At 36.0% G+C, this 24,855-nt stretch overlaps 2 protein-coding genes across 3 annotated transcripts; both read right to left on the bottom strand.

The window, feature by feature from the left end:
• Positions 1-12,264: 12,264 nt before the first annotated feature.
• Positions 12,265-19,294, bottom strand: LOC110866030 (glycine-rich cell wall structural protein). Its single transcript, XM_022115385.2, has 3 exons — positions 18,993-19,294; positions 12,489-13,441; positions 12,265-12,446 (listed from the first exon to the last, which is right to left on the bottom strand). Exons 1-3 carry the CDS (start codon positions 19,292-19,294, stop codon positions 12,265-12,267), a joined length of 1,437 nt encoding a protein of 478 aa, XP_021971077.2.
• A 24-nt stretch (positions 19,295-19,318) lies between these two features.
• LOC110864268 (eukaryotic translation initiation factor 2 subunit beta) lies at positions 19,319-23,706 on the bottom strand. 2 transcript variants are annotated; one of them, XM_022113305.2, is made up of 9 exons: positions 23,568-23,706; positions 23,259-23,373; positions 21,295-21,353; positions 21,166-21,187; positions 21,031-21,080; positions 20,814-20,959; positions 20,477-20,619; positions 20,313-20,404; positions 19,319-19,535 (listed from the first exon to the last, which is right to left on the bottom strand). In XM_022113305.2, the coding sequence occupies exons 2-9, from the start codon at positions 23,371-23,373 to the stop codon at positions 19,458-19,460; spliced, it is 705 nt and encodes a 234-aa protein (XP_021968997.1). In that variant the 5' UTR covers positions 23,568-23,706; the 3' UTR covers positions 19,319-19,457. The 2 variants fall into 2 exon arrangements, with proteins under 2 accessions (XP_021968997.1, XP_021968996.1); XM_022113304.2 differs by having other exon boundaries at positions 19,322-19,535; positions 21,166-21,211; positions 21,298-21,353.
• Between the last annotated feature and the right edge of the window lie 1,149 nt (positions 23,707-24,855).

Genomic DNA, 24,855 nt, shown 5'->3' with positions numbered 1-24,855 from the left:
TAATATCCCGTAGGTTATGATGATCCCGTAGATCATCTTTTATTCTAGTCTTTATTCAACTGTATATACATATATATATATATGGTGTCAAGGCACCCTTTTTGTGTCTAGAACGATTTACTTTTTTTTTTTTGGATTTCATTTGACCTTGACCGTAGTCTAAGGTTTCATTTGTTTACTTTCGGACTATCTTTCCGACTTTACGACTTCTAACGTCATTTACACGTCGGTTTGTCCTACGCTTACCGTTACCCGATTCATACTTATACTCCTTTATGACCCATCACGTAGATTCATTAATGTTTCGAGCTTCTATTATTCAGTTTGCGCTTACTTGCACTACCAAGTTTTTATACCTTATTTATCTCGTTTGACTTGTTCGTGTGAAATTTCATCACTTGTGAACATCAAACTCCATTCTTTATTCGACCCGTTCAACTTTAAAATAGTTGAGCGTAGTTATTAACATTTCTGTTTGCAAATTCTCATTGTCTTTTAGTCATGACTCATATTCCGAGTCTTTTGACTTTCTATTTCGCGTTCCCGTCTCTTGGTTTACGCATTCTTTCTAAATCCTACCCATTCATCGAGTAGCTGTATCGTAGTCATTTTCAAATAACCATTTTATATGGTTTTAGACGTTATTTTAATTTATTTGGTCGTCTTAGCGAGATCCATCGCTTTTATTCAATCAAGTCCTTTATTCTTTATTCAATTCGTTTGACTTGCCCATGTGAATGTCATCACTTGTGACAATCAAACTTTTATCCCTATGCCTTAGCATTTCTATTGGTCGGTCTGTATTTTCTTTTTACTTGATCCTTGTCCCTTCTCTCGGGCTCGTTATTCTTACGTAATACGCTTCTGTCGTCCGACTTGCGTTTATGTTTACTATCAAACATCTTATTTATTTGATTCATTTGGGTACCATTTAAGTTAGTCTCATTCACCCCGCCCTTACTACATAGGACGTAAATGTGTCCGCTACAAAAAGCTCATGGTATCATATGCAACTACTTACTTGGCCAGAGTAAGCGATCAGCACATGATACACATGACCCTTTTATAGCTTTCACATCACACCCTATGTAAGTAATGCCTCTATTTATTTCATATCTCTGATTTCGTTTAGTAAAACTTTATTTAATTGCAAAACAACAATCATTAGTTTTACTAGTTTTACATTTGAACATATAAAATGTTTTTCTTTTCTATCGAACTGTTATATAATCACATTTGTTAATGTAATCGCGAATTTTCTCAATAGCATTATATTGAGAGTTTTCCACTTGGATAATTATCCCCCCGTCCAAGTTTCCATATGAATTAATCCTATTATTTCTTTGTTATTCATCATCGTGAATAACACGTATTTCTATTAAACTTCTCTTAGAAACATCATCCTGAATAGATATCCTATTCAATTTTTATCAGATATATGCAACCGTTATCCCCTACGTGTTTGTTGCATATTACTACTTATGCGATTAAATTTAAAAGCGTGCACCTGGTAATGCTTGCCCTAACGGGCTTCTCTTGCCGTTAGCCTTGTTCGCGACCGTTACGCGATTTAGGTCCTTGATGAGCATACTCAGCTTGTCATACCTTGGACCGTTCCACCATTATATCCACAATTTATTCAACTCTCGTCATCTTCAGATGCGAGTGTCCTTCAACTAAACATTTACAAAAGTTAGTAATTTCGACATTAATGGATGCCCATAGTATAATACAAGGCTTTTCTACTATACGCCTCAACGTGTGTAATTTCGTTGACTATATCTACTCTATATCGTTTTTATTGGTGTAACGTGTATTACACGATAACCATATGTGTTGTTTACAACACTTTAGCATGCTAAATCATTAACATACATGTACTTACCGGATTTGCGATCAAGCCTCGAACCGAACACACTTTACTTTTTAACCGTGAGCTCTGATTACCAACTTGTAACACCCTCTGTAATTAATCAGGGTTTTAATAATAAAATACACATTTTATATGCTAAAATGTGACTTTGCAAAAACTTGTTTTACCAACATTACAAATAATTACAACGTTTCAAAAACAATCCATAAGTGTTTACATAATTCACTTATAATAACACAATTCAAGATTTAACGCGGAAGCTTCTTTTAACGTGTGTTCGCTTCTTGCTCGACACTTGATCTTTATCCGGGGCATCTTGGCATTCTCCTATGATCAAAACCAACATAAAAGTTAGTTTTGATAGCTTAGATATAAGTCTAAGCAATTTCTATGCAACGAATAATCATCAAAATAATAATTTTTTTTTTTAACTTTGGTGTCTCCCGCGAGTCGCGGGAGACCCATCTCGATTTGCCGCGTGTCGCGACGATTGTCGCGTGTCGTGACCCCAATTACATCCTCCGTCGCGTGCCGCGGGGGAAACCAATTTCCAGCAGGTTTGTTGCTGAAACCTGCATATTCGCCCAGCTATGGTTTTAGTCGAAATACGAACTTTAAAGTACCATAACTTTCATTCTACTTATCCGTTTTATGCGATTCTTTTTCCTACGCGCTCGTAATTTAATTTTCCATCTAACGGAGTTAAAATCCAACATCCGGATTAACAAAATTTAAGACTTTTAAGTCTTCGGCTTATTACCCTTTTTCCAAAATTTGACCCGTTAGTGATTTTATCAAACAAACGTATTCGTTTGATCCCTATAACACATACACTTCTTCAAATTAATGTTATCTACCATTTTAGGTTCTAATAACAGGTTTATTACACAATTTAAACCCGTTTTCGCTCGTATGCTTATTTTGACCCGTTAAGGGTATTTAAGCACTTTCGAGCCTAAAATCGCTTTCGATTGCTTCTAGCATTCCATCACCACATTTCTTATCCTATAATCTACCACCACAACTGTATTTATGGTGGGTTTAATGTGGTGATCTATATAAACCAAATTTTACCTCTCTAATTATTATTTTACGGCAAAAACTCAACTAGTGCCATTTGACCAAGGATTTGCATCTTTCGCTTCTTATACTTATTCTAAGTATTCATTTTATCATAAAACTCGTTTCCAAACAACCCTTAAAGGCCGTTAGCTCAATTTAGCTTACAAGGGCGTTTTGGTCAATTTTAGTCCTTCTTTTACGACAAAGGACTTTTAGATACTTGTTTGACCCAAAATCCGATCTTTTAACTATAATTCTGTTTAAAAACCATTATGTTTCTAAAACACTTCGATTATAACTTAACTTATTCGGTTTACCTTTAAGATAACCGAATATCAAATTTTGACCTTGTTTAACTCTTAGGGAACCCCAAGTTCTAAATGATGAGTTGAACCTTTTTACATACCTGACTCGGATCAGTGCATTAACCCGTTTTAATACCTGGATTTAGAAATTGCTAATTAATAGCGATGCAAATATCCATTCTATATAGGCTCCTGAAATCATATAACTCAATAGTAATCATTAGTCAATATTGTCAAAGGGTGATATCTTCACCTTTTGACCCTTTTGGTCTAAATATCCGTTTATCTTTGCAAGACGATATTTATTACCGTCTCATCTAATTGACTCACTACGGTTTACACCGTATGGTCGTTTACCTATAACCCATTTCTCAACTTCTTTGACCCATTATGGCTTATGCCATATGCGTCTTTCAAAAACTAATGTTTATTGTTAACGCATCACCAAATTACTGCTTTGCCTTATTATTCGTTTTGGCTTACCTTATAAGGTAACCATAAAATTTCATCTTTTTAATCGTTATGGTATAAACGATTAATCACTTTAATCCTTTTTAACCATCAATGTGGTTTCTTATCATTTTCACTTATATTGTTCCATACAACTATATGTCGGAAACATCACTTTTCTAATGTTCGTCTATCTTATCCGAAATCAAGACAACAAGATATTTTCTAGGAATTAACAAGAGTGTAAGCTTTACTTACCTCGCATCCAAGCAACGTTTTCTTTTCCTTCGCATCCGATCCGTTTGACCCGCTTCTTTCCCCAAGCCTCCATCTAGCTTTTCAAGAGCCAAACTAACATCATAATTCGTAAGATGGTTAGATTAGTCATCAATATTATGACTATTTCATCTTACGGACTTTATGTCGAAACTTCTATTCGACTTCGTCGTTAGTTAACCTAGCTTATTAAAGTTAACTACTTTCAATCACATGACTTACAACATTAAGTCTAAATCAACATGATGATTAGAACTCTTCTTGTTTCATATTTCGCCTAGTTTGCCTTATTATTCAAATGTGCTTTTCACTCGAAATTTCAATATCTTAGCTTTCATTGAGGCATTTCATCAAACACCCATTGGGCAGAATTTTACACATTTACAAACTAGTTCATAACTAGTCATTTTTACCAAGATTCACATCAAAACTAACCCTCTATGTCTAGTGTTCATGAACTACATTTAGAACTTATATCATAACATCAATATTCATCAATTTAACACTCTAATCCGAGTGTTCATCATATTGTCATAAAACCCACTTAGTACATAATAGGGTAATTATCGAATCCCTAGTTTTGACACCAATTCTTCAAGTTTTTAACTAGGGTTTGTTTCTAAACGAATATTTCATCATAATAACACTCATAGATTCAACATTCACTCCAGAATTTCGATTATGATTGTTCATCATAATCTTAAAGTATCACCAAATTATAAAATTCGACATACCTTGTGATCCCCACGACTAGGTGATCATTTATATGTGTTCGTGCATTGATTTGGGGCTTGAATTGAACTTCAATTTGTTGATTTTGTTGAAGAACTAGGGTTTGCTCCATAGGAGCTTTCTCCTGCTCGTATACACGCGCACACTATGTGTGTGTGTGTGTGTGTTTTATTTTGTTTTAATATAACTTTTCCAGCTATCTAACTCTGGTCCCTCGTGTTTTATCTTGATCAATTGAAGCTACAACTTACCATTTATCACTTAGGCACATACTAGTAACTAGGTTAATTATCTCTAGTTAACTTAATAGGCTCAGGAAGTCATAACCCGTTTTACTTTAAGTTCCGTTAACTCGGGCTCTTATAAACTCAATTCCTTAATTCTTTAATTCGCTTGTATTTAATTATTAGGATTTCTTATTTAAATCCAAATATTTACCGGGTTATTTTTACTACTAACGGTACTTTACCCGTCTTTTACTATTAACGTGGTTTGATTACCAAACTCGTTTTTGGGATGTTACATAAACAAATGACACAAGATTGATTTGATCTTTAGACTTCCACTATATGTTGCATGAACCTGACCGGTAAGCCGCATTACAGGGACGTTCATTGGTTACGTATGTTTGGATTTCTTAATTAGTCCAAGTAGTGTACATAAATAGAGGCCGACGACTCATAGCAGCCAATGACATTTGTGCTTGTATTCTTACATATGATACAGTATGCTGTTAGAGCCACAAACCCTAACCGAGAAAACTCTTGTTTTGAACTTGTGTTTTGTTAAAGATCAATGTAATAAATTGAACACAAGAGATAAGAACCAATGATTCTAGAGCTTTATTATTGATGAATGATCGAAAGAAAGAAAGGAATTACAAAGAAAACGATTAAGACCCCCTTGAGTGAATCTACTGGCTCCTTTTATAAGCCCTAACCCCCAATTCAAACTATTAGCATCTATCAACAACCCAACTTTAGAAACTACACAAATAGTCCCTCAAGTTCTAGCCTATTATCAAAAACTACTTGAACATTATACACTTATCTATTATGACAGAAACAACCCTCCAACTTAAACCTTCACATTTAATGTTGACTTTGAAGATTGACTTTTCTATTTTGACTTTGTTCTTCACATGTTTAGTTTCATCCAAGCTTAACCCTAAATGTCAAATACAACCCAAGCTAGATTGTCGAATCATCCAACAATCATAATCATAGTCCTAGCTTAGTTGCCATTTTCAACATCGTTGATCAACCTCAACAGCCAAATAATGAAGACGTTGAAATGCCACCATGGCTTCCGCTATCGATCATAACTTGTGGTTGCCTAACTCAACGCCACAACACCCACCCACCACAAAGTACAATTAAGGTGTCGTTCTTGCGGCCATCTAATCTATTGTAAAGGTTTGGTCTTTCCCACCAAAACAATCCAGCATCTCCATTAAATGCTTTAAAGCTCTAGTATCTCTCCATCGATGCTTGAGCTACAAATCGAGTTGGAGGTTATTCTCATGCTTGACTTGTGTGGACATGTTGTCGATATACTCAGCCCAGATCATAAAAGGCCTAGTAATTAATTGTAAGTTTTAGTTACACCCTTGTTCTGTTGCTTTTCTTTAATTCCTATAGACATAAATTTTATTTTCATATTTCTAAGTTCTGAAACAATTATCAAATTAGGTATAGATTATTGTCTTTTGTAAAGAACAATTTGCGTATGAGTTTATTATATGATTCATCTTTGACTATGCCTACTTCTAGAAGCAGACCCGTTTCTTCTTGAGTGATGTATTATATAATATGACATGTGGTTCTTTATTTATATTACATGACAACTCACAAGAGGCTACATAACAATGGTCCGTCTTTTAGTGTATATATATTTGTTAAATGGGTATAAAGGAAGAAATTACATTAAAAAAAAAACCCTCAAAAACAAGTAAATGTATTACGTTTTTAATTAGTTGTATAAATTATTGATTAGATCTATGACTTTTAAAAAGTCAATTTGAGTATTGGCATTCATAGTGCAAACTTACTCTTGACATATGAAATCTTGGTTTAGTATGGAATAAAATATATGGTGGTAGAACCACTATAACTCTTGGACTGAGTTTTCAAACTATTATGGAATCATACCCACCATAGATGAATGGTTGAGAGTCAAATTGCAAGTTAGGCTCAAGTTCGATCCACTACATTTGTTTCACCTTGATAGTAACGCGACATGGCTAGACGTGGTCCAAGACCAACCTTAAGTGCTAGAAGATCGTGAAATCGTGAGCGCTCTAATTGGTTTGAATGAATCATGATTTTGTGTCAATGGTCTTGGGCCGTTAACCGGTAAGTGATGGTTTTAAATCATTAGACATGTAAATGAAATGAATTATCAATACTAAATTGATCAACATTCATTTGATTCCATCTTTTCCCTTTGATATACATCTAAGAAACGCATGGTTAACAGCTTCTAAAAGTATAATAAAATATGCTATCCAAATTCAAATCTGAAAGAAAAAGGTAGATGACCAAACTTGATGGACATAATGAACGCAAAGGAAGGGGCAGACCTAGGTAGAGGGTGGGGTGGGTGGGCGCATTACTTGAAAAAAAAAAAACTTTTTTACTGCGTTTTATAGGGAAAAATCCCAATCGCATCCCTTGAAAGGTTTGGTTAAACTCCTTATTCGCACCCCAGAAATAATTTATAGGTCCGCCACTGTAAAGGTACAAAAGCCACCAAGTGCTAAACCATAGTCACCTAGAACTGGAAGCCGTTTTTTTATTATATTATATATATATATATATATATATATATATATATATATATATATATATATATATATATATATATATATATATATATATATATATATATATAAGAAAATTAGAAGATAAAATGGGGTTTTTACATGGGTATTGCAAAACATGATTACTAAAACATTTAAGAAATAATCTATAAATAAATGTGGTTGATAGAGATTAAATTATCACAATATGAATTAATATTATTTTAACAATATAGATAATATTCTTTAGTTTTAGTAGTTCTTAATAGTCAAAACTTGTCAAAGGATAAGCCGATTGTATAATTCTTACCGCATATTCATTTTCAAAATACATTGGATGCTCCAAGAAGAAAGAATTAAAAGTAGATTGTCATCATCACATATTACTATGATACACTTCCACCATTCAAAGTAAATGGCAATAGTGAAGTAATGATTAAATCTTGGTGATAAACTTTACCACTTGCCAAGAATGATGTAAAACAAGATCACATAATGAACATTTCAACCTATTACAGTATTACACTACAAAAACAATTTATCGATTGATATCAGTAGTAGAACACGAACTTTTCAGGGGATTACATTGGAATTTACGTGTATTGCCAGGGAGGGGTCATAAATGACGATGTTGGATACCCCTATTCATAGAAAGTTTTATCTGGTGAAGGGCTGGCGAAAGTTCCCCCTACCGGTTGATATTTTCTATGATGGATTAAACCAAAAAAAATGTATTCATCAAATATAGTTATGTTTGATTTTAACAATGGCTATGAATTTTGTAATTTTATTAATAAATAGTTGATGTTGAAATTTGGACTTAATGGAGTTTGGTTGCGAGATATTGCATGTTATGATGGCAAAATAGACTATTTATTCCCCTCTTTTTTTCTTTGATGTACCATCTAATTCCACTTGTTCAAAATCTTTAAAGTTCCTCTTCTAACCTCGTTTTGTTCCACGTATTGAAAATTGACTTTAGTCAATTCATGATCTTGGTTTTGCTTGGAGATCACGGTATAGAAATTTTGAATATATTATACTTTAAATAAAAATTTGAAAGTTTAAATAGGGAGTTTTTATAATTTGTTATTACTCTTTTAGATTTTACATTATTCTTTAAACATTTAGACTAATATATAGAAGACAGAATCTCAATACTATATAAATTCCTATTGTGTAAATACTAATAATGCCATTTGGCAATCTAAATTACTTTTTTTAGTTATTTTAAAGGTATGATTCTAAACGATGAAAGAAGTTAAGAATAAGCCCAAGCCCAGATGAGAATAGAAAAAACCCAACTCAAAAGCCCACTATAAGTATTACCGAAAAGTGAAAAGTGAAAAAAAAGAGCTTGAAAGTACATGACAAAACCATTTTTTTTACAAAACCAATTTTTTTTACAAAATTTAAAACTCAATAAGTATTACCCCTTTGTTGAACCACTTTTATCGATCCTGCTCAAATGTCTTCTTTCTAAGTCCATAAACAATTAACTTGCCTACAATAAGCGTATATTATGAGTTGTAATTAATGAAATCGGTATATATATGACATATTAAGTGTTTTTCTGTGTAAACTAATTCTTTTTATTGAGTTTTAAATTTTGTAAAAAAAATTGGTGGGGTAACTTTGTAGAATAATAACCAAGTTTTAAAAGTGTTCCAATTAGGTCACTCAAGTTTTAAAATTGTTCCAATCAAGTCACTCAACATTCATTTTTCATTAAAATTAAGGGTTTTTTCATCCATTTCATAAGTAATCATAGTGATGTGGATTTTTGTTTCTTTTTTCCCTTTTATTTGATGCTAACTTTAAGTGATGATGTGAATTGTAACTTGTTTTTTTAATTTTTAATATAATTAAAGTGTTTTTATTTTTAATAAATATAATTTCATATATTAAAATAATCCGACCCCAACATCTTATTCTTCATTTTTTTCTTGACACATAGAAAAAATGACATGACTCGATTTGAATGTTAAGTCATCTAATTGGGACAAAAACGATACGAGTGACCTAATTAGAACACTTTTGAAACTTGGTTACTATTCTGTGACATATTCCCTTCAAGCAAATGAGAAAGCATGTCAAAAAGAAAAACCCACCCAAAAACCATCTAAAGCCCATATTTGAACCAAAATCACCGGGTCTAAAAATCTAAACCAAAAGGTCCAGGACCCTGGATATTGGATAATATCAATGGGTTGAGTTCATTTCAGAACTTTAAATAACTACAGAACTTTCAGAACTCCTAATAAACAATCATTTTATATAAAAGTTTTTGTATTTAGGATCTTTTTATCATCTATTATATGTATTTTTTTAATTACATACATGTTAAAAGTAGTTTACATATGTTTAATTGCCAAAATTATATATATGTGCCATAACTAATTACATATATGTAAAAAAACTAGTTTACATATGTGTAATTATAAAATTATATATAAAAAATGATAAAATTACTCTTAACATGTATGTAATCGTAAAAATACACATAATAAATGATAAAATTCTCCTAAACATAAAAATATATAAATAAAAAGATTGTTTATTAGGAGTTCTGCGAGTTCTGAAAATATTTATGGTTCTGAAATGATCCTGACCCTATAATCAATTAACAAACCAAAAATTAGAAATTTTATATTTAAATAGCTAATAGACTCGTTTAGTATACGAGTGACGAGTCTAGTCAAACTTAGTATCAGTGGTGGATGCATGGCTACGATTGGGTGGACTCAATGTTTAAAATACCGGTATGTACCGGCTGATAATACCGGATATCAAACACGTGTCTAGTACAAAAATAAACCTGGTAAAACTTGAATACAATATTTGTTATATATCGTCGGTTCTACTGGTTCGCATCGTTGAATCGGTTTGAAAAATCTTCAAATTTGATTTTTATATTTTATTAAAATCTGATAGTAAGGTAATAACGACCTTCCAAATTTTATAGCTAATTAACCTAGCATTTTCGGTTCGTGCGTGCGCTCATGACCTTCCAATCTTCCATATTCCATCGTGTACTTGATCACTCTGATGTCATAAATCTAGTGTACACTTTAATATTATTTAAGTTTGAAGCTTATGTGCATTATGTCCAAGTCTTGATGCAAACTACCATCGAGCCGGATGTCTCACAGGAAGCAGTAGGGGTGCAAACAAGCCGAGCCGAGCCCGAGCTCGGCCAGGCTCGAGCTCGAGCTCGATTAACTTATGAGAGCTCAGGCTCGAGCTCGGCTCGATTCGAGCTTTGTTTTCAAAGCTCGAGCTCGGCTCGATTCGAGCTTTGTTTTCAAAGCTCGAGCTCGGCTCGTTTGTATTTTATCAAGCTCGAGCTCGGCTCGGGCTCGGATCGTTTATTATCTATTAATTACTATATCAAATAAAAATAATATAAGTAATAGACTTTTTAGGCTTGCGAGCTCGATAAGTAAAGCTCGGGCTCGGGCTCGTTTACTAAATAAGCTTATTTTTAGGTTCGAGGTCGATTTGTAAACCAGTTTAAATAAGCTCGGCTCGACTCGGCTCGTTTACACTAAGGCTCGATAAGGCTCGACGAGCCTAACGAGCTTCACATGTGGGGCTCGAGCTCGGGCTCGATAAACAAACGAGCTTTGTTTTGAGGCTCAAGCTCGGCTCGGGCTCGATAAGGCTCGGCTCGTTTCGAGCTTTTTCTCGAGCCGATCTCGAGTAGCTCGCGAGCCGCTCGGCTCGTTTGCACCCCTAGGAAGCAGTCACTCTATCCCTACGGAGTAGAGGTAAGGCTGTCTACATCTTAGCCACCTCAGACCATACCTTAGTTTTGCTATTGGTGGGATTTTATTGAGCATGATGATGATAGTGATGAAGTTCGAAGCTTATACTAAGATTTAGTTTTATACCCGGTTAAACCGTTTCTGAGCCCAATCCAATAGGGTATAAAAACCTACTTCTAAAACATTGGATATACTCATAACGATTGCTATCTTAGACAATGATAATGGCGTTAACTAACATGTTGAATGGGTCATGAGTCACACACACGTTCGTTGGTTGTATAACAATAAATCACATGATGGGGGGCCTCCTTAATTGGACTTTAAGCTTTTAGCATTTATAGGGATAGAGACACGATTACCTTTTCTAGTGTCCTTTGTTTATAAACCAAATTAATCCATCGATGGCCTTAGCATATTCCATGCTTGGGTGCCACCTTTGTCATACAAATATTAACTTTTGGACTCGGAAAGTTGATCATGATTTTGATCAATATAAGTTCGTCATGTAAGATCCGTGTTGGTTTATAAGCCCCTTTCATCTTCAACTTGTTTGTTTTTTCTTTGTTAAGTATCTTTGTGGATCAAACTAATGGATACATAAGTTAGGAACTTTTTAGTTTCATAATATGATGATTGGAAAACACTTACAAACATGATTTTGGTGATCCAAAAATATGTGTGTACGTGGGGTTAAGGTGGTCATGGTTTAAAGCTTTTATTGATAAGGTGATTTAAGGGTGGATGAAGTATTTTCATTAGACTGGATAGTCATAATTTTATAATTTGTTTCATTTCATGTGATGCTCAATACATAAATCTATCCATACCTTTATAATTAGTTTCATTTCATGAGATGCTCAATACATATAAGGGATAATAAACATGCATGGGAAATACATAAAATACTAACATGCATGATTAGTTATTACTAGATGGGTTATAGCAATTTACTCCCAAATTATTTTCATAGATACAAGGCATGCTTCAAAGTGTGCTTTAGTTGCCACCCCCTTTTACAAACTCACCATGGGCTCCCGCGCCATGACCACCTATTACTCCACTACCACCACCTCCACCTCCGCCTCCAAAGCCTCCACCACCACCTCCAACGCCACCACCAATTTCACCTCCAAAGCCTCCACCACCACCACCTCCGATGCCACCACCAGAACCACCTCCTATTCCACCACCACCACCACCAATTCCGCCTCCACCACCACCTCCTATTCCACCACCAACACTACCACAACCTTTACCATTTGCTCCCCCTGAATCACCACCATGTCTACCACCACTACCACCCTTACCAATTCCACCTCCATAATCACCTCCTTTTCCACCACCACCTTTACCGATTCCTCCTCCTTTTCCACCACCACCACTAATTCCGCCACCGCCGCCACCTCCATAACCACCTCCTATTCCACCACCACCACCTCCTTTGCCAGTTCCTCCCATTGAACCACCACCATGTCCACCACCACCACCCTTACTGATGCCACCTCCAGAACCACCTCCTATTCCACCACCACCACCGCCACCACCTTTACCAAATCCTTTCCCCGAACCACCATAATGTCCACCACCACCACCCTTACCGATTCCACCACCACCACCTTTACCGTTTCCTCCACCTACTTCACCACCACCACCAATTCCACCTCCAACACCACCTCCTATTCCACCACCACTGCCATCGCCTTTACCAATTCTTCCTCCCGAACCACCGCCATGTCCACCACCACCCTTATTGATTCCACCTCCAGAACCACCTCCTATTCCACCACCACCACCACTACCACCACCACCACCTTTACCGATTCCTCCACCAACTTCACCACCACCACCCCCAGAACCACCTCCTATTCCACCACTACCACCGCCTTTACCAATTCCTCCTCCTGAACCACCACCATAACCACCACCTCCTGAACCACCACCATGTCCACCCCCACCATAACCACCACCTCCCGAACCACCACCATGTCCACCACCACCTTTACCAATGCCTCCTCCTCCTCCTCCCCCTCCTCCTACTACACCACCACCACCACCAAATCCGTTGCCACCCCCAATTCCACCTCCATAACCACCACCAATGCTGCCGCCACCACCACCTCCTATACCCACACCATACCCACTTATTGTCCTTGTTTCCTCTTCAGAAAGATTTCTACCACCAACGATGCCAGTAGTGCAAATTAAAAAGCCAACAAATGCAAAGAGTAAAAGCTTAGTAAACATCATATAGCCTTGTCTAATAATCTTGTAATGACTTGCAATGTAATGTGTGAAATAGCATGGCAAGATCGCTAGTATATATAAGGATTCATATGGACAAGATTTCAATGAGACAGTTGTGATATAACTAAATTAAGCAACTCTTCACACAAAAAAATAGAAAAAATTAATGCATTTTGCACTCCATGCTTTGAAAAAAATATCTAACATCTTTTTGTCTTTTTTTCATACACCACAAAATTTTAACTAGTAAACAACTAATGTATCATAGCATTTTGTTTCCATAATACTACATACATACATATATACTGAATTTACCATCACCACGATCTTGTAATATTTTGTTTCCATACATACATACATACATACATACATACATACATACATACATACATACATACATACATACATACATACATACATACATACATACATACATACATACATACATACATACATACATACATACATACATACATACATACATACATACATACATACATACATACATACATACATACATACATACATACATACATACATACATACATACATACATACATACATACATACATACATACATACATACATACATACATACATACATACATACATACATACATACATACATACATACATACATACATACATACATACATACATACATACATACATACATACATACATACATACATACATACATACATACATACATACATACATACATACATACATACATACATACATACATACATACATACATACATACATACATACATAGGGAAGGTTCAAATGAAAACCAATAGTTAACGCGAAAACTAGAAAACTAATTAAAAAAACCTAAAAAACATACCAATTTTTTTTTTACCATTTTTCACTATTTTATGTATATAAAAAAAAACTTCAAAAAAAATGTAGTGCACATGTGTATGTGTACTATACATGTGTATTATTACACATGTGCACTACATTTTTTTTTATTTTTTTTTTTGAAAAAAAGTTTTTTTATATATACAAAAACTAGCGATTTTTAATTAAAAAATTGTAAAAAAAAAATTGATGTGTTTTTTAGGCTTTTTAGTTAGTTTTCGAGTTTTCGCATTAAAAATGGTTTTTATTTGAACCATACATACATACATACATACATACATACATACATACATACATACATACATACATACATACATACATACATACATACATACATACATACATACATACATACATACATACATACATACATACATACATACATACATACATACATACATACATACATACATACATACATACATACATACATAGTTTAGTTAGACCATCTGATTGAAAAACGAATCACACATTTCTTTTAAGATTATTGGTTTGAAGCTCGAAAAGCTCGTTCTACAATTATTGGATAGCTCGGGTGGTCTACGACTTTTTCTTGACAAGCATCCACAAATTTACAATGAAAAGAAGTTTATTGACCGATTGGTTAAAAATTTCAAGAAATATGAATCAAAATCAACCTAACTCGAGTCGCTATCACCACAAACTTGTAGGTTACAAACACACACCTGGGACCAGAATCGAAAATTGGTTTAGAGTACAGAACAAGATGATCTCGTTTTCATGCACATAGTTAACTAATGGACTCATTGAGGGGGGCGTGGACACTACACGTTATTCGGGTTTTGCTTCATTTGATTACTCTCCAAACTATATTATCATTTGATTTGACCGGTACGTTACTCTTTATTTATGTTCCAGCTTCGCATGATGTATATACATACAAACACATTTTATATTATGTAAAAGTAGTATATTAATTACCACCCGTAGGTTGTTTCTTGAAACTTATACTCATAATGCTATGTTGAGTCCAAGAAGAAGAAAAAAAAAATACACAATAACCATTAGTAGACCATGGATAATTAGCACAAACATTGTACAAAGAGACCATGAGCTTTAATGAGAGTGAGTAAGATCTAATCTGATTTAGTTTTCGGTACAAAACAAGGCATATATGAAATTTTATTACTAAAAAATATCACACAGTCTAAATTACATGATTTTATCATTTTCGAGAACCATGTCAATTATTCAATTAACAAACATATATTTGCAAAGTTTGTGAAGAGTTGTCTTGACTTTTTTTTATGAGTTTTAATGACACACCTGTTTTCTTTTTTTTTAGTTTCAACAATCCCAAGTTGCGGTAGGGGCGTAAACCTGTGAAAAACTAAAGTTGAAACGTTGCCACCATGCGCATTGTGTCCAGGGCGTCGTCGTAACAGTAAAATAGTCGACTTGACGTTAGTGCTTGGACGACCTAGATTTGTCTTATAAACACTTTTAAAATCTATATCTATATCATACTATATCTATATCTATATTTTATATATTAAAGGAAATCAATGTGTGACACGTGTTATTCATTTGAGGCATCCACTATTTAATTTTCCCGCATCTCTTTCCTGCTTATCTTATATTAATTAAACATATAAAACAAAATATATATGTATTTGTTAAAATTTAAAAGAATTATCCTTGTTTAATATTAAAAAGATATCAATTTCTTTTCAAAATGAGTTTTTTTTTTTTTTTTTTAAATTAAATCTCTACAATCAAATTAAAGAATTTTTATTATCGAGTTAATAGCCAAAATGGTCCCTGAGGTTTGCTCAGTTTTGCCACTTTAGTCCAAAATCCAAAATTTTTAAATCTGGGTCCCTGAGGTTTGCATTTTGTTGCCATTTTAGTCCAAAAATGAAATTTGACCAGAATTCCCAAATTAAAACCCCCTGTTTTGTCCTTACCCTCAGGGGTATTTTGGTCATTTTAGAATTATTAGCCAAAATGTCATCTGTCTCTCTCTCCTCTCTCTCTCTCTCTCTCTCTCTCTCTCTCTCTCTTTTAAAACCCTAAAACCCTAACAAAACTCACAGCCGCACACTCTCCCTCATTCACTTTTTTCTCTACTCAACCCTATCTCCGATCACCGAAGATCATAACTCCGGCGCCTTGTCTACCGGCGACGAGCACAACCCCCATCACCCCTCTCCCCTTGGTTTTCTCCTCCGACGACATCAACCACCTTACCAACATTCCCCTTTCAATATAACACCCAACCCCTACCCCCGTGATACCCTATGTACACCCGCAAAACAATCCCAGAAATCCAGTGAGACAGAGAGAGATACGAAGAGAGGGGGAGCAGGCGTCGGGTTCCGGCGACATGCGGCGGCGGCAGACGGCAGCGCCATCGCCTGTAGCGGCGGTGATAATTGTTTTTGTCCGACGGGTTTCACCGGTAAAGAAACCCCTCCCCGTTTCTTCCTATTTTGTTTCTTTTCTGTTTTGTGATGATAACGCTGATGATTTCTGATGATGGCTTTGGTTGAGTAATTTCTTCAGGATGGATCGTCTCTAGAGAAGAATTAGGGGTCTGGTCTTGATTTCTGATCTAGAGAGAGAAACCTCTCAAAAATGTCAAAACCTAGAGAGAGAAACAACGCCTTCGTACATCCGGCAGTCGGAGTTTGCGAGTGATGTCGTTGTTGACATCGGTGAATGTGGTGGAGTTTTAGGGTTTTAGGTTTTGGGGGTTTCGATTTGAGAGTGAAGGTGGATGAACAGGTCGAGTGAGAGAGACTGCAGAGTCTTTATAGAGAGAGATGTGTTTTATAGGTTTTTTTAATTTGTTATAATAACTTATAAAATGACTAAAATGCCCCTGCATAAAAGGACAAAACAATCATCATTTAACACTCAAAATAGAGGGTTTTTGGATTTTGGACTAAAATGGCAACAAAATGCAAACCTCAGGGACCCAGATTTAAAAATTTTGGATTTTGGACTAAAGTGGCAAAACTGAGCAAACCTCAGGGACCATTTTGGCTATTAACTCTTTATTATCACATAACCCTCTTTCTAAGTAAAATAAAATTATGTCATCCTTTTAAATAATGCGCGGATGCTAAATGCTGGTTCTCATTATTTTATAAACAAAAAGAGTCTACCTTAATTTATCAGGTTTTAAGGATGAGAAATTCAATGTGAATGCTCTTATAACAAGTTTCATTAACTCATAAGGCCACCTGGGGTGGTGAACAATTTGTCCGTGATTTATATTTATCACGCGTGGAGTTGTACAAAACACCACCGCCACCACAATTCATCACTCGTTGAAAACTTCAACACGTTAATTTTTGACGTGTTATATTTGGGTCTTGTTTCATGTTTTATTTAATTGCTTTGTTGGGTTTTGAGAGTTGTTGTGAGTGATGGACATTTCAAGTAAAAAAGGTTGTGAGTGATGAAATAAAGCTCGATGACGTGGCGGAACTTGATTGGAAGTTGTGAGTGATAAATTGGTGGTGAGTGATGACCACCCCTACCCCCTAAGAGGGGTGGGGGTGGTGATCACTCATCACCCGCTCATCACTCACAACATCCAATCAAGTTCCGCCATGTCATCAATCATTATTCCATCACTCACAACTTTTTTAAGTGGAAATGTCTATCACTCACAACACTCAACAATAAACCCTCACATTCCCTCACAATCTTCATTCTTCATGCCATGATAATTTCCACGCGTTATAACTTTCACGCGTAATAAAGTAAGGTGGCGGTGGTGTTTGGTATTGTTTCACTCGTTATAAGTTTCCATCATGTGCAAAAGTTCTACCCCCGCCTGCCCTAATAAGCCTAAAGTGATATGATAAGCAAAATTCATTGGTGTCAGGTTAACTCGATCACCTCAAGTTGCAAAAATTACTGACCGAACACAGAAGGTTGGTTAAAAATTTCAAGAGATATGAAACAAAATCAACCTAACTCGAGTCTCTATCACCACAAACTTAGTAGGTTACAATCACTTAGAACCAAAATCAAAAATTGGTTTGGAGTAGAGAATAGCATGGTCCCGTTTTCATGCACATAGTTAACTAGTGGACCAGTGGCCAGTGAGAGGGTTTGTGTCGGCGTGGACACTACACGTTTTTCGGTTTTTCCTTCATTTAAAAACTATTAGTAGACAGTAAATATTGTTTACTAAATAATTTGCTCATGTAGCACAAACATTGTACAAAGAGACCATGACTATGAAAATCCCGCACCGTTTCGACCCAAACGGTTTTGACCAATACCGTTTCGATCGGCACCGTTTTGACCTGCACCAATTCAACCTGAACCGTTTCAGCTCGTACCGTTTCGCCCGAATCGTTACAGCACGAACTGTTTCGACCCACACTGTTACGACCAGCAACGGTTTCGACCAATACCGTTTCGACCTGAAGCACTTACTCCTTCAACTCGTACCGTTTCGGTTCGCACCGTTTCGACCTGAACCACTTCGTCCCGTACCGTTTCAACCCGACGCACAACGTTTCGGCTCGCACCGTTTCAACCCGTATCTTTTCGACTCGCGCCGTTTCGGGTCGAGACATGATAATCTTGATAAAAAAAACATACTAAAATATGGATAGGCATTGACTAACAATGGCACATTGTTCACAGCTAGGAATGCAATGATCGGGTCAATGTAAACCCTAACGTCATCCCTAAATGCGCCTTGTGATGGAGGAAAATCGGCTCCAATCAAGGTCCAGTCAATCAAAGTTGAAACTTTGATTGGATTCCCGACGCCATAAAACACAACCACTTCGTATCGTGGATGTTGGTCAACGCGCTGTACACCAATGGCGCCATCAGACGGCTTAACCTCATTATACACCCAATCAAGTGAATTGTTGCGACTTGAATCTACGTATTCAAGATCCGAACTCGGGACCCCTACCATCACCCCAATGTTGGATCTACTCGATGCTTGTGTAAATTAGTGCTTGTTAGACAAATAAAAATCGATGTCGTTTTAAAAACTAAGGGTTAACAAAAGCAAGCAAGACTACGAGGTACATCCTCGTTCAATTGGTATCAACATCAACACGAACAGTGTAAGAAAACTAAGTCTCAGCCTTCCGACGTCCCACCCGAGCGACGAAGCCCGCCTTTATTGGAGCGACTGACCTTTCCGAACCGCACTAGAAAAAAAAAAGACAAATTTCAATTTAAAAAATTAATGATTATAGAATGAAATAATACGATGTAGCTAATAAAGAAACCGAGTCGAGAGGACTGAAAGTTGGCTTTATTCAAATATCTATAGGATGATATCATTTTTTTTGTAATCCTATCTAACTAAGGGTGTGAATTTGACACGACCCGAAAACCCGACACAAACCTAACACGAAATTCGCGGGTTTGGGTTTAGTCTAAACGAGTTCGGGTCAGTTTCAAGTTGAGCCAGCGAACCCGTTTAGCTAATCGGGTCAGGTTCGGGTCAACCCGAACGGGTTGACAGGTTGACCCGTTTAACTCATTTATATTATATTATATTTTTTATAATATGTTTTATGTCATAAATTAAATATTGTGTGTATTTATTGCCATAATTATAATTAAAAAGAGTAATTGTCATAAGATTTTATAATTTTAATGTAATTGTATTATATAAATTTGTGTGTTTTTGTAGTAAATTTTACATTTAATATATTAAATTGCATAAAAATATTTAAAAATAAAAAAAATTTGGGTTAAACGGTCGTGTTTGGGTCCAAATGTATGACAATATATTCGAGTTTGGGTTCATCTAAAATTTTCGGGTTCAGATCGGGTTGAACCCGCGAAAACAACCCGTTTAGCACCCCTATATCTAACCCATTAATCAGTAACGAAAGAACCCAACTCGACCCAGTTTGACATGCAAAAAAGCACGTTCTGTCACGTACGAACACGCTTACTTCGAGTTGATTGGGTACCTTATCACATTTCAGGAAGATCAGACGGTTCTCCTTGTCCTTTTCAATGCTCGTATCTCCGCCCTTGCAACTGTTGCAGATAACATATTCATCTGTAAAAGAAAACTTGTCAGCAAAGACGACTTTGGCCTCTAAAACAACAATCAATGCAAAGAGAATCGTACTCATGTATCGGCGTAGAATCCCTTCAAAGCTTTTGGGTGCAAATCTACCCTTCACCACCAATCGTTGCTGCCCGTCAAGCGATCCGCTAGTACCCAGTTCAGCAAGCAAGAAGGTCATAACATGTTCCGGCTGCCTATGCATCCTAATGTCGACACAAAACCAGAAAACATCTCAATTTTATAATAAGAGGCAATTACATATATACCCTTACTAACATTGGAAATATCATAAACACTGTTACAAAGTAGTTAAAATACTATATGTAGCGACGCTACGCTATTCGCTATAGCGACCATAACGACCGCTATGGACAACTATGTTCTATAGCGCACTTACATTTTGCAAATATCAACAAGATTGACGAAGACAGTTTTCTTCGTTCCTTCACGTAGAACTTCTGGTATCTTCAATATAGTTTTCCGTTTTTCCCCTGCAAGCTCCGGATTGCTTTCACGAAGAGTGTCAAAGACTCGGCTCAGAAGCTGTTACATTTACGAAAAGAGAAATCAAAACAAAAATTTTATAAAAATCATTGAGACACAAGATTGTGTACCTCCTCATACATGTAATCACGATCTGTCCCTTCCCATGGTTTCTCAGGATCTAGGTAACAAACAAACAAACAAACAAAAAGCAGCGTTCATCGAAGAAAGTAACAACAGTTGGTTGATTAACAGAAACTACTTACCATTTATATCTTCTTCAGCATCAACATCTTCGCTTTCAGCATCTACCTAATATGATCATAAAAAAAGACTCGTATTCAGGCCTATGTACAAGTCTAAACCGTAGAGAGAGGGGGGGGGGGTATGTAACTTACCTGTTTCTTCTTTTTCTTTTTCAGACCAGTAAATGTAGGTTCAAGAGTTTCAGCTACTGCATGCCAAGTTTGGATTTTAGTAAACTTGAGAGAAGGTAAAACATACAACTTCAAAATAAATATATATATATATATATATATATATATATATATATATATATATATATATATATATATGTATATATATATATCATGTAAGGATGACTCGTAGGGCTGTGAACGAACTGAATGTTCAGCGAACAGTTCGTAAACCGTTCGCGGAAAGTTCGTTTATGTTCATTCGTTTAGTTGATGAACGAACACGAACAAGATATTCCGTTCGATTAACTAAATGAACGAACACGAACAAAGGTCTCGTTCGTTCGACTGTGTTCGTGAACGTTCGGCAATATGTTCGTTTGCATGTGTTCGTGAACGTTCGGTAATATGTTCGTTTATGTTTGTTCAAGTTCGTTTGTTTTACTTTTCCCTTTTTTTTTACTTTCTCCCATAAACATTAGTTAATAATTATATTAAAAAAATAGTAAAAAATGTCTAACTTAATGATTGTTTTTGTTCATTTGCATTTGTTTGTGTTCGCGACTGTGGACACTGCATAAGAGTTCCAGAACCTGGAATTATATTCCTGTGAAGCTGTCCGTTCCGGGGGTTTGGAATTCTATATTTAAAATCGACTCAGATTTTTTGCAAGTTAATGTAAACATTAGAAACTATTTCGTCGCCACTATCGAGCGGGGCGACAAAATAAGGTTCTGGCTCGATGTATGGGTTGGGAAAACTCCGCTATGTTCTCGGTTCCTGGGTATCTTCGAACTGGAGCGGGTCAAGCAGGTGTGTTTGGCAGAGTGCCTGGTTCAGAATGATGGCACATGTGCATGGGTGTGGCAATGGAGAAGGAAGACGAGTGGATGTGGGGTGAGGCATCGGGTGAAGGTTTTTCTGTCAGGGAAGTGAAGGAGTTGTCTGCGGCATCGGGATTCCATGGGGAGTTCTATGCGTTCCCGTGGAACAGCTGGGCACCGAAAAAAGGTAAACCTTTTCTGTTGGAGAGCGAAGATGGGTCGCATACCTACGGTAGATTCTCTGCTGAGACGGAATATCCCGGTACCGTCACCGGTTTGCAAGTTATGCGGGGAGTTAGACGAGTCCGTAGATCACTTGTTTATTGGTTGCGAGTTTGCGGGTCAGGTTTGATGTCAAATTAGCAGCTGGTGTAGGATCCCCCAGATCTTTGCTTTCAGGTTCAGAGATCTAGTGGAGTTGCATAGGGCAGTTCCAGGAAACAAAACAAAAAAAAAAACGATGGTCCAAGCAATAATCATGGTTGCGGTTTGGAGCATTTGGAAGCTACGGAATGAGGCGATATTTAGTCAAAAAGCGGTGTCATTGTCTAGAGTTCTGGCGGACACCAAAGCTGATAGTTAGGCCTGTAAATGAACCGAACGTTCATGAACTTGTTTGGCGGGAAGTTCGTTTATTTAATAAACGAACGAACACGAACAAAAAAATTTGTTCGTTTAATTAAATTTTAGTAAATACATAAATAGTTAGATTTATATAAATATTAGGTTTTCTAACTACTTATATTAATATGACTAATTATTATAGTTATGAACTTTAATTTAGATATGTTTTCGGATGAATTATAATATATTAGACTTGTTTGTTCAATCATGTTAATTTATGTTTGTTTATGTTTATTCAAATATGTTTAGTTAAATTTTTTTTGTTTATATTCGTTTGTGTTCGTTAATGTTCGTGAACTGTTCGTTTAGGCTTTAAACGAACGAACATGAACGAACACGAACTTGCCCGATTTTGTTAACGAACGAACACGAACATAAACTTCTGTACCGTACGTGTGTTTGCGAACAGTTCACGGACATCTACATTTCCTTAACGAACGAACACGAACATAGCCCGGTTCATGTTCATAGGGTTCGTTTAAAGACTCGTCTTACCGTATAAGTGGGCGGTGGTATCGTCAACCAAGTGTTGAATAGGATCTTCAATGACCACCTTCTTTTTCTTCTTCTTTTTCATTGGGTCAACTGGTGCAACCTGCATGTCTGCCATCTGAAGCAAAGAACAACAAGAACGTGAACATCCTAACAGCAAATGCATTATTATTATATTAAGACTTGTTCGGATTTGAAAAAGAATTTTTGGGGCTTGTCCGTTAAATCGAATTCAACCGCACTACACTACACTAGAAGATGATTCACAACTAATTAGGGTAAACTAATCACAGACGAAAATTACAAACATACCTTGAGAGAGAGAGAGAGAAGAGGTCGATTAGGGTAAACTAATCACAGACGAAAATTACTTCGGATCGGCGATTAGGGTTTGGGTTTATCTGACGGGCAAGGGTATTTATATGTATGTATTGGCTGAGGAAAGGAACAGATTTTGGGGATTATCGTAAATTATTACAGTAATCCTTAATTAACTAGGATTATTATAATAGCTGTTTTTTCTATTATAATAATATAATTAAATTATTATTATTTATTTTTTTTTAACCGCCAACAAGCTCAATCACGAGCACTTTCGGAGCACCCACTGGACAAACGGAGTACTCCGAGAGTAACTCGAGTCCACCACCAATTCCGGGGAAAACCCGGCAACCCACCAGCCCGTAGGTACGACAGTGAAATTAACGGTAAAACCCGTTTGGCTCAAGGATCCAACCCAGGCTTACCTGGGTCTCCTATCATTGCCCACCAGTGCCTCACTCTGCACCAAGTGGAAGTCAAACCTGCATCTCTCAAGAGAAATGTAAGCCCTCCACCACTTAATCTAGAGATCATTGGCATTAATATTATTTTGTTATTTTTCATTTTCCTATCAAACTCTTGCCATGACTCTTCGAACCCAACGTTGCCTTGTTTGCGAACGCTTCACAAATACATATCCAACAAAAATCTCTCTTTCCCTAATTATGTTTATTTATTCTTCACAACTTAACACTAGTCATATTGGGGTGAGATAAGGCTTAAAGACCATTAGGTACTGAATTCAATTCTCACAAGAGAGTTTTCCCAAATTTATTGGTTTTCCTCATGAATTGGGTTGTTCCGCTGATGACACGATGATACTCCAGTGGTCCGTCAGTGATCAGAAATTTGTCGTTAAAAGAATATCCGTGGAGATTGCAATTTTCTTTTTAAGTCTACTTTGCCTTTACATTTACATAGTGGCAATGCCCACATGTTGTGGTGAGTGCGTATGTTTCGTCGGCTCGTAGTTTTTGTCACCAACCTTAGTAAATGGCAATTTATCGGGCGCTTCCTGCCCGCAGATACCTCCATTATGTATGTAAATATAACATTTTAATTTTTATTTGATACAATAAAGACTATTATGCATATATTTGTAATCGTAATTATAAATATATATGTAAAATAACTATGTATTTATAATATATAAACAATTAAGTAATTAAAAAATAATGACTAGCCAATCTCGGGCTTGAAAAGTTACAAGTTGAGTTCAAGCTTTGGATATAAAACTTAAAACAGGCCGAGCTTGAGCTCGAGCTCTCTTGAGTTAACG

The sequence above is a fragment of the Helianthus annuus genome, chromosome 6 (assembly GCF_002127325.2).
Source record: "Helianthus annuus cultivar XRQ/B chromosome 6, HanXRQr2.0-SUNRISE, whole genome shotgun sequence".
NCBI lineage: Eukaryota > Viridiplantae > Streptophyta > Magnoliopsida > Asterales > Asteraceae > Helianthus > Helianthus annuus.
The sequence above is the reverse complement of the archived record's forward strand: the minus strand, read 5'-3'. Positions and strand labels throughout refer to the sequence as shown.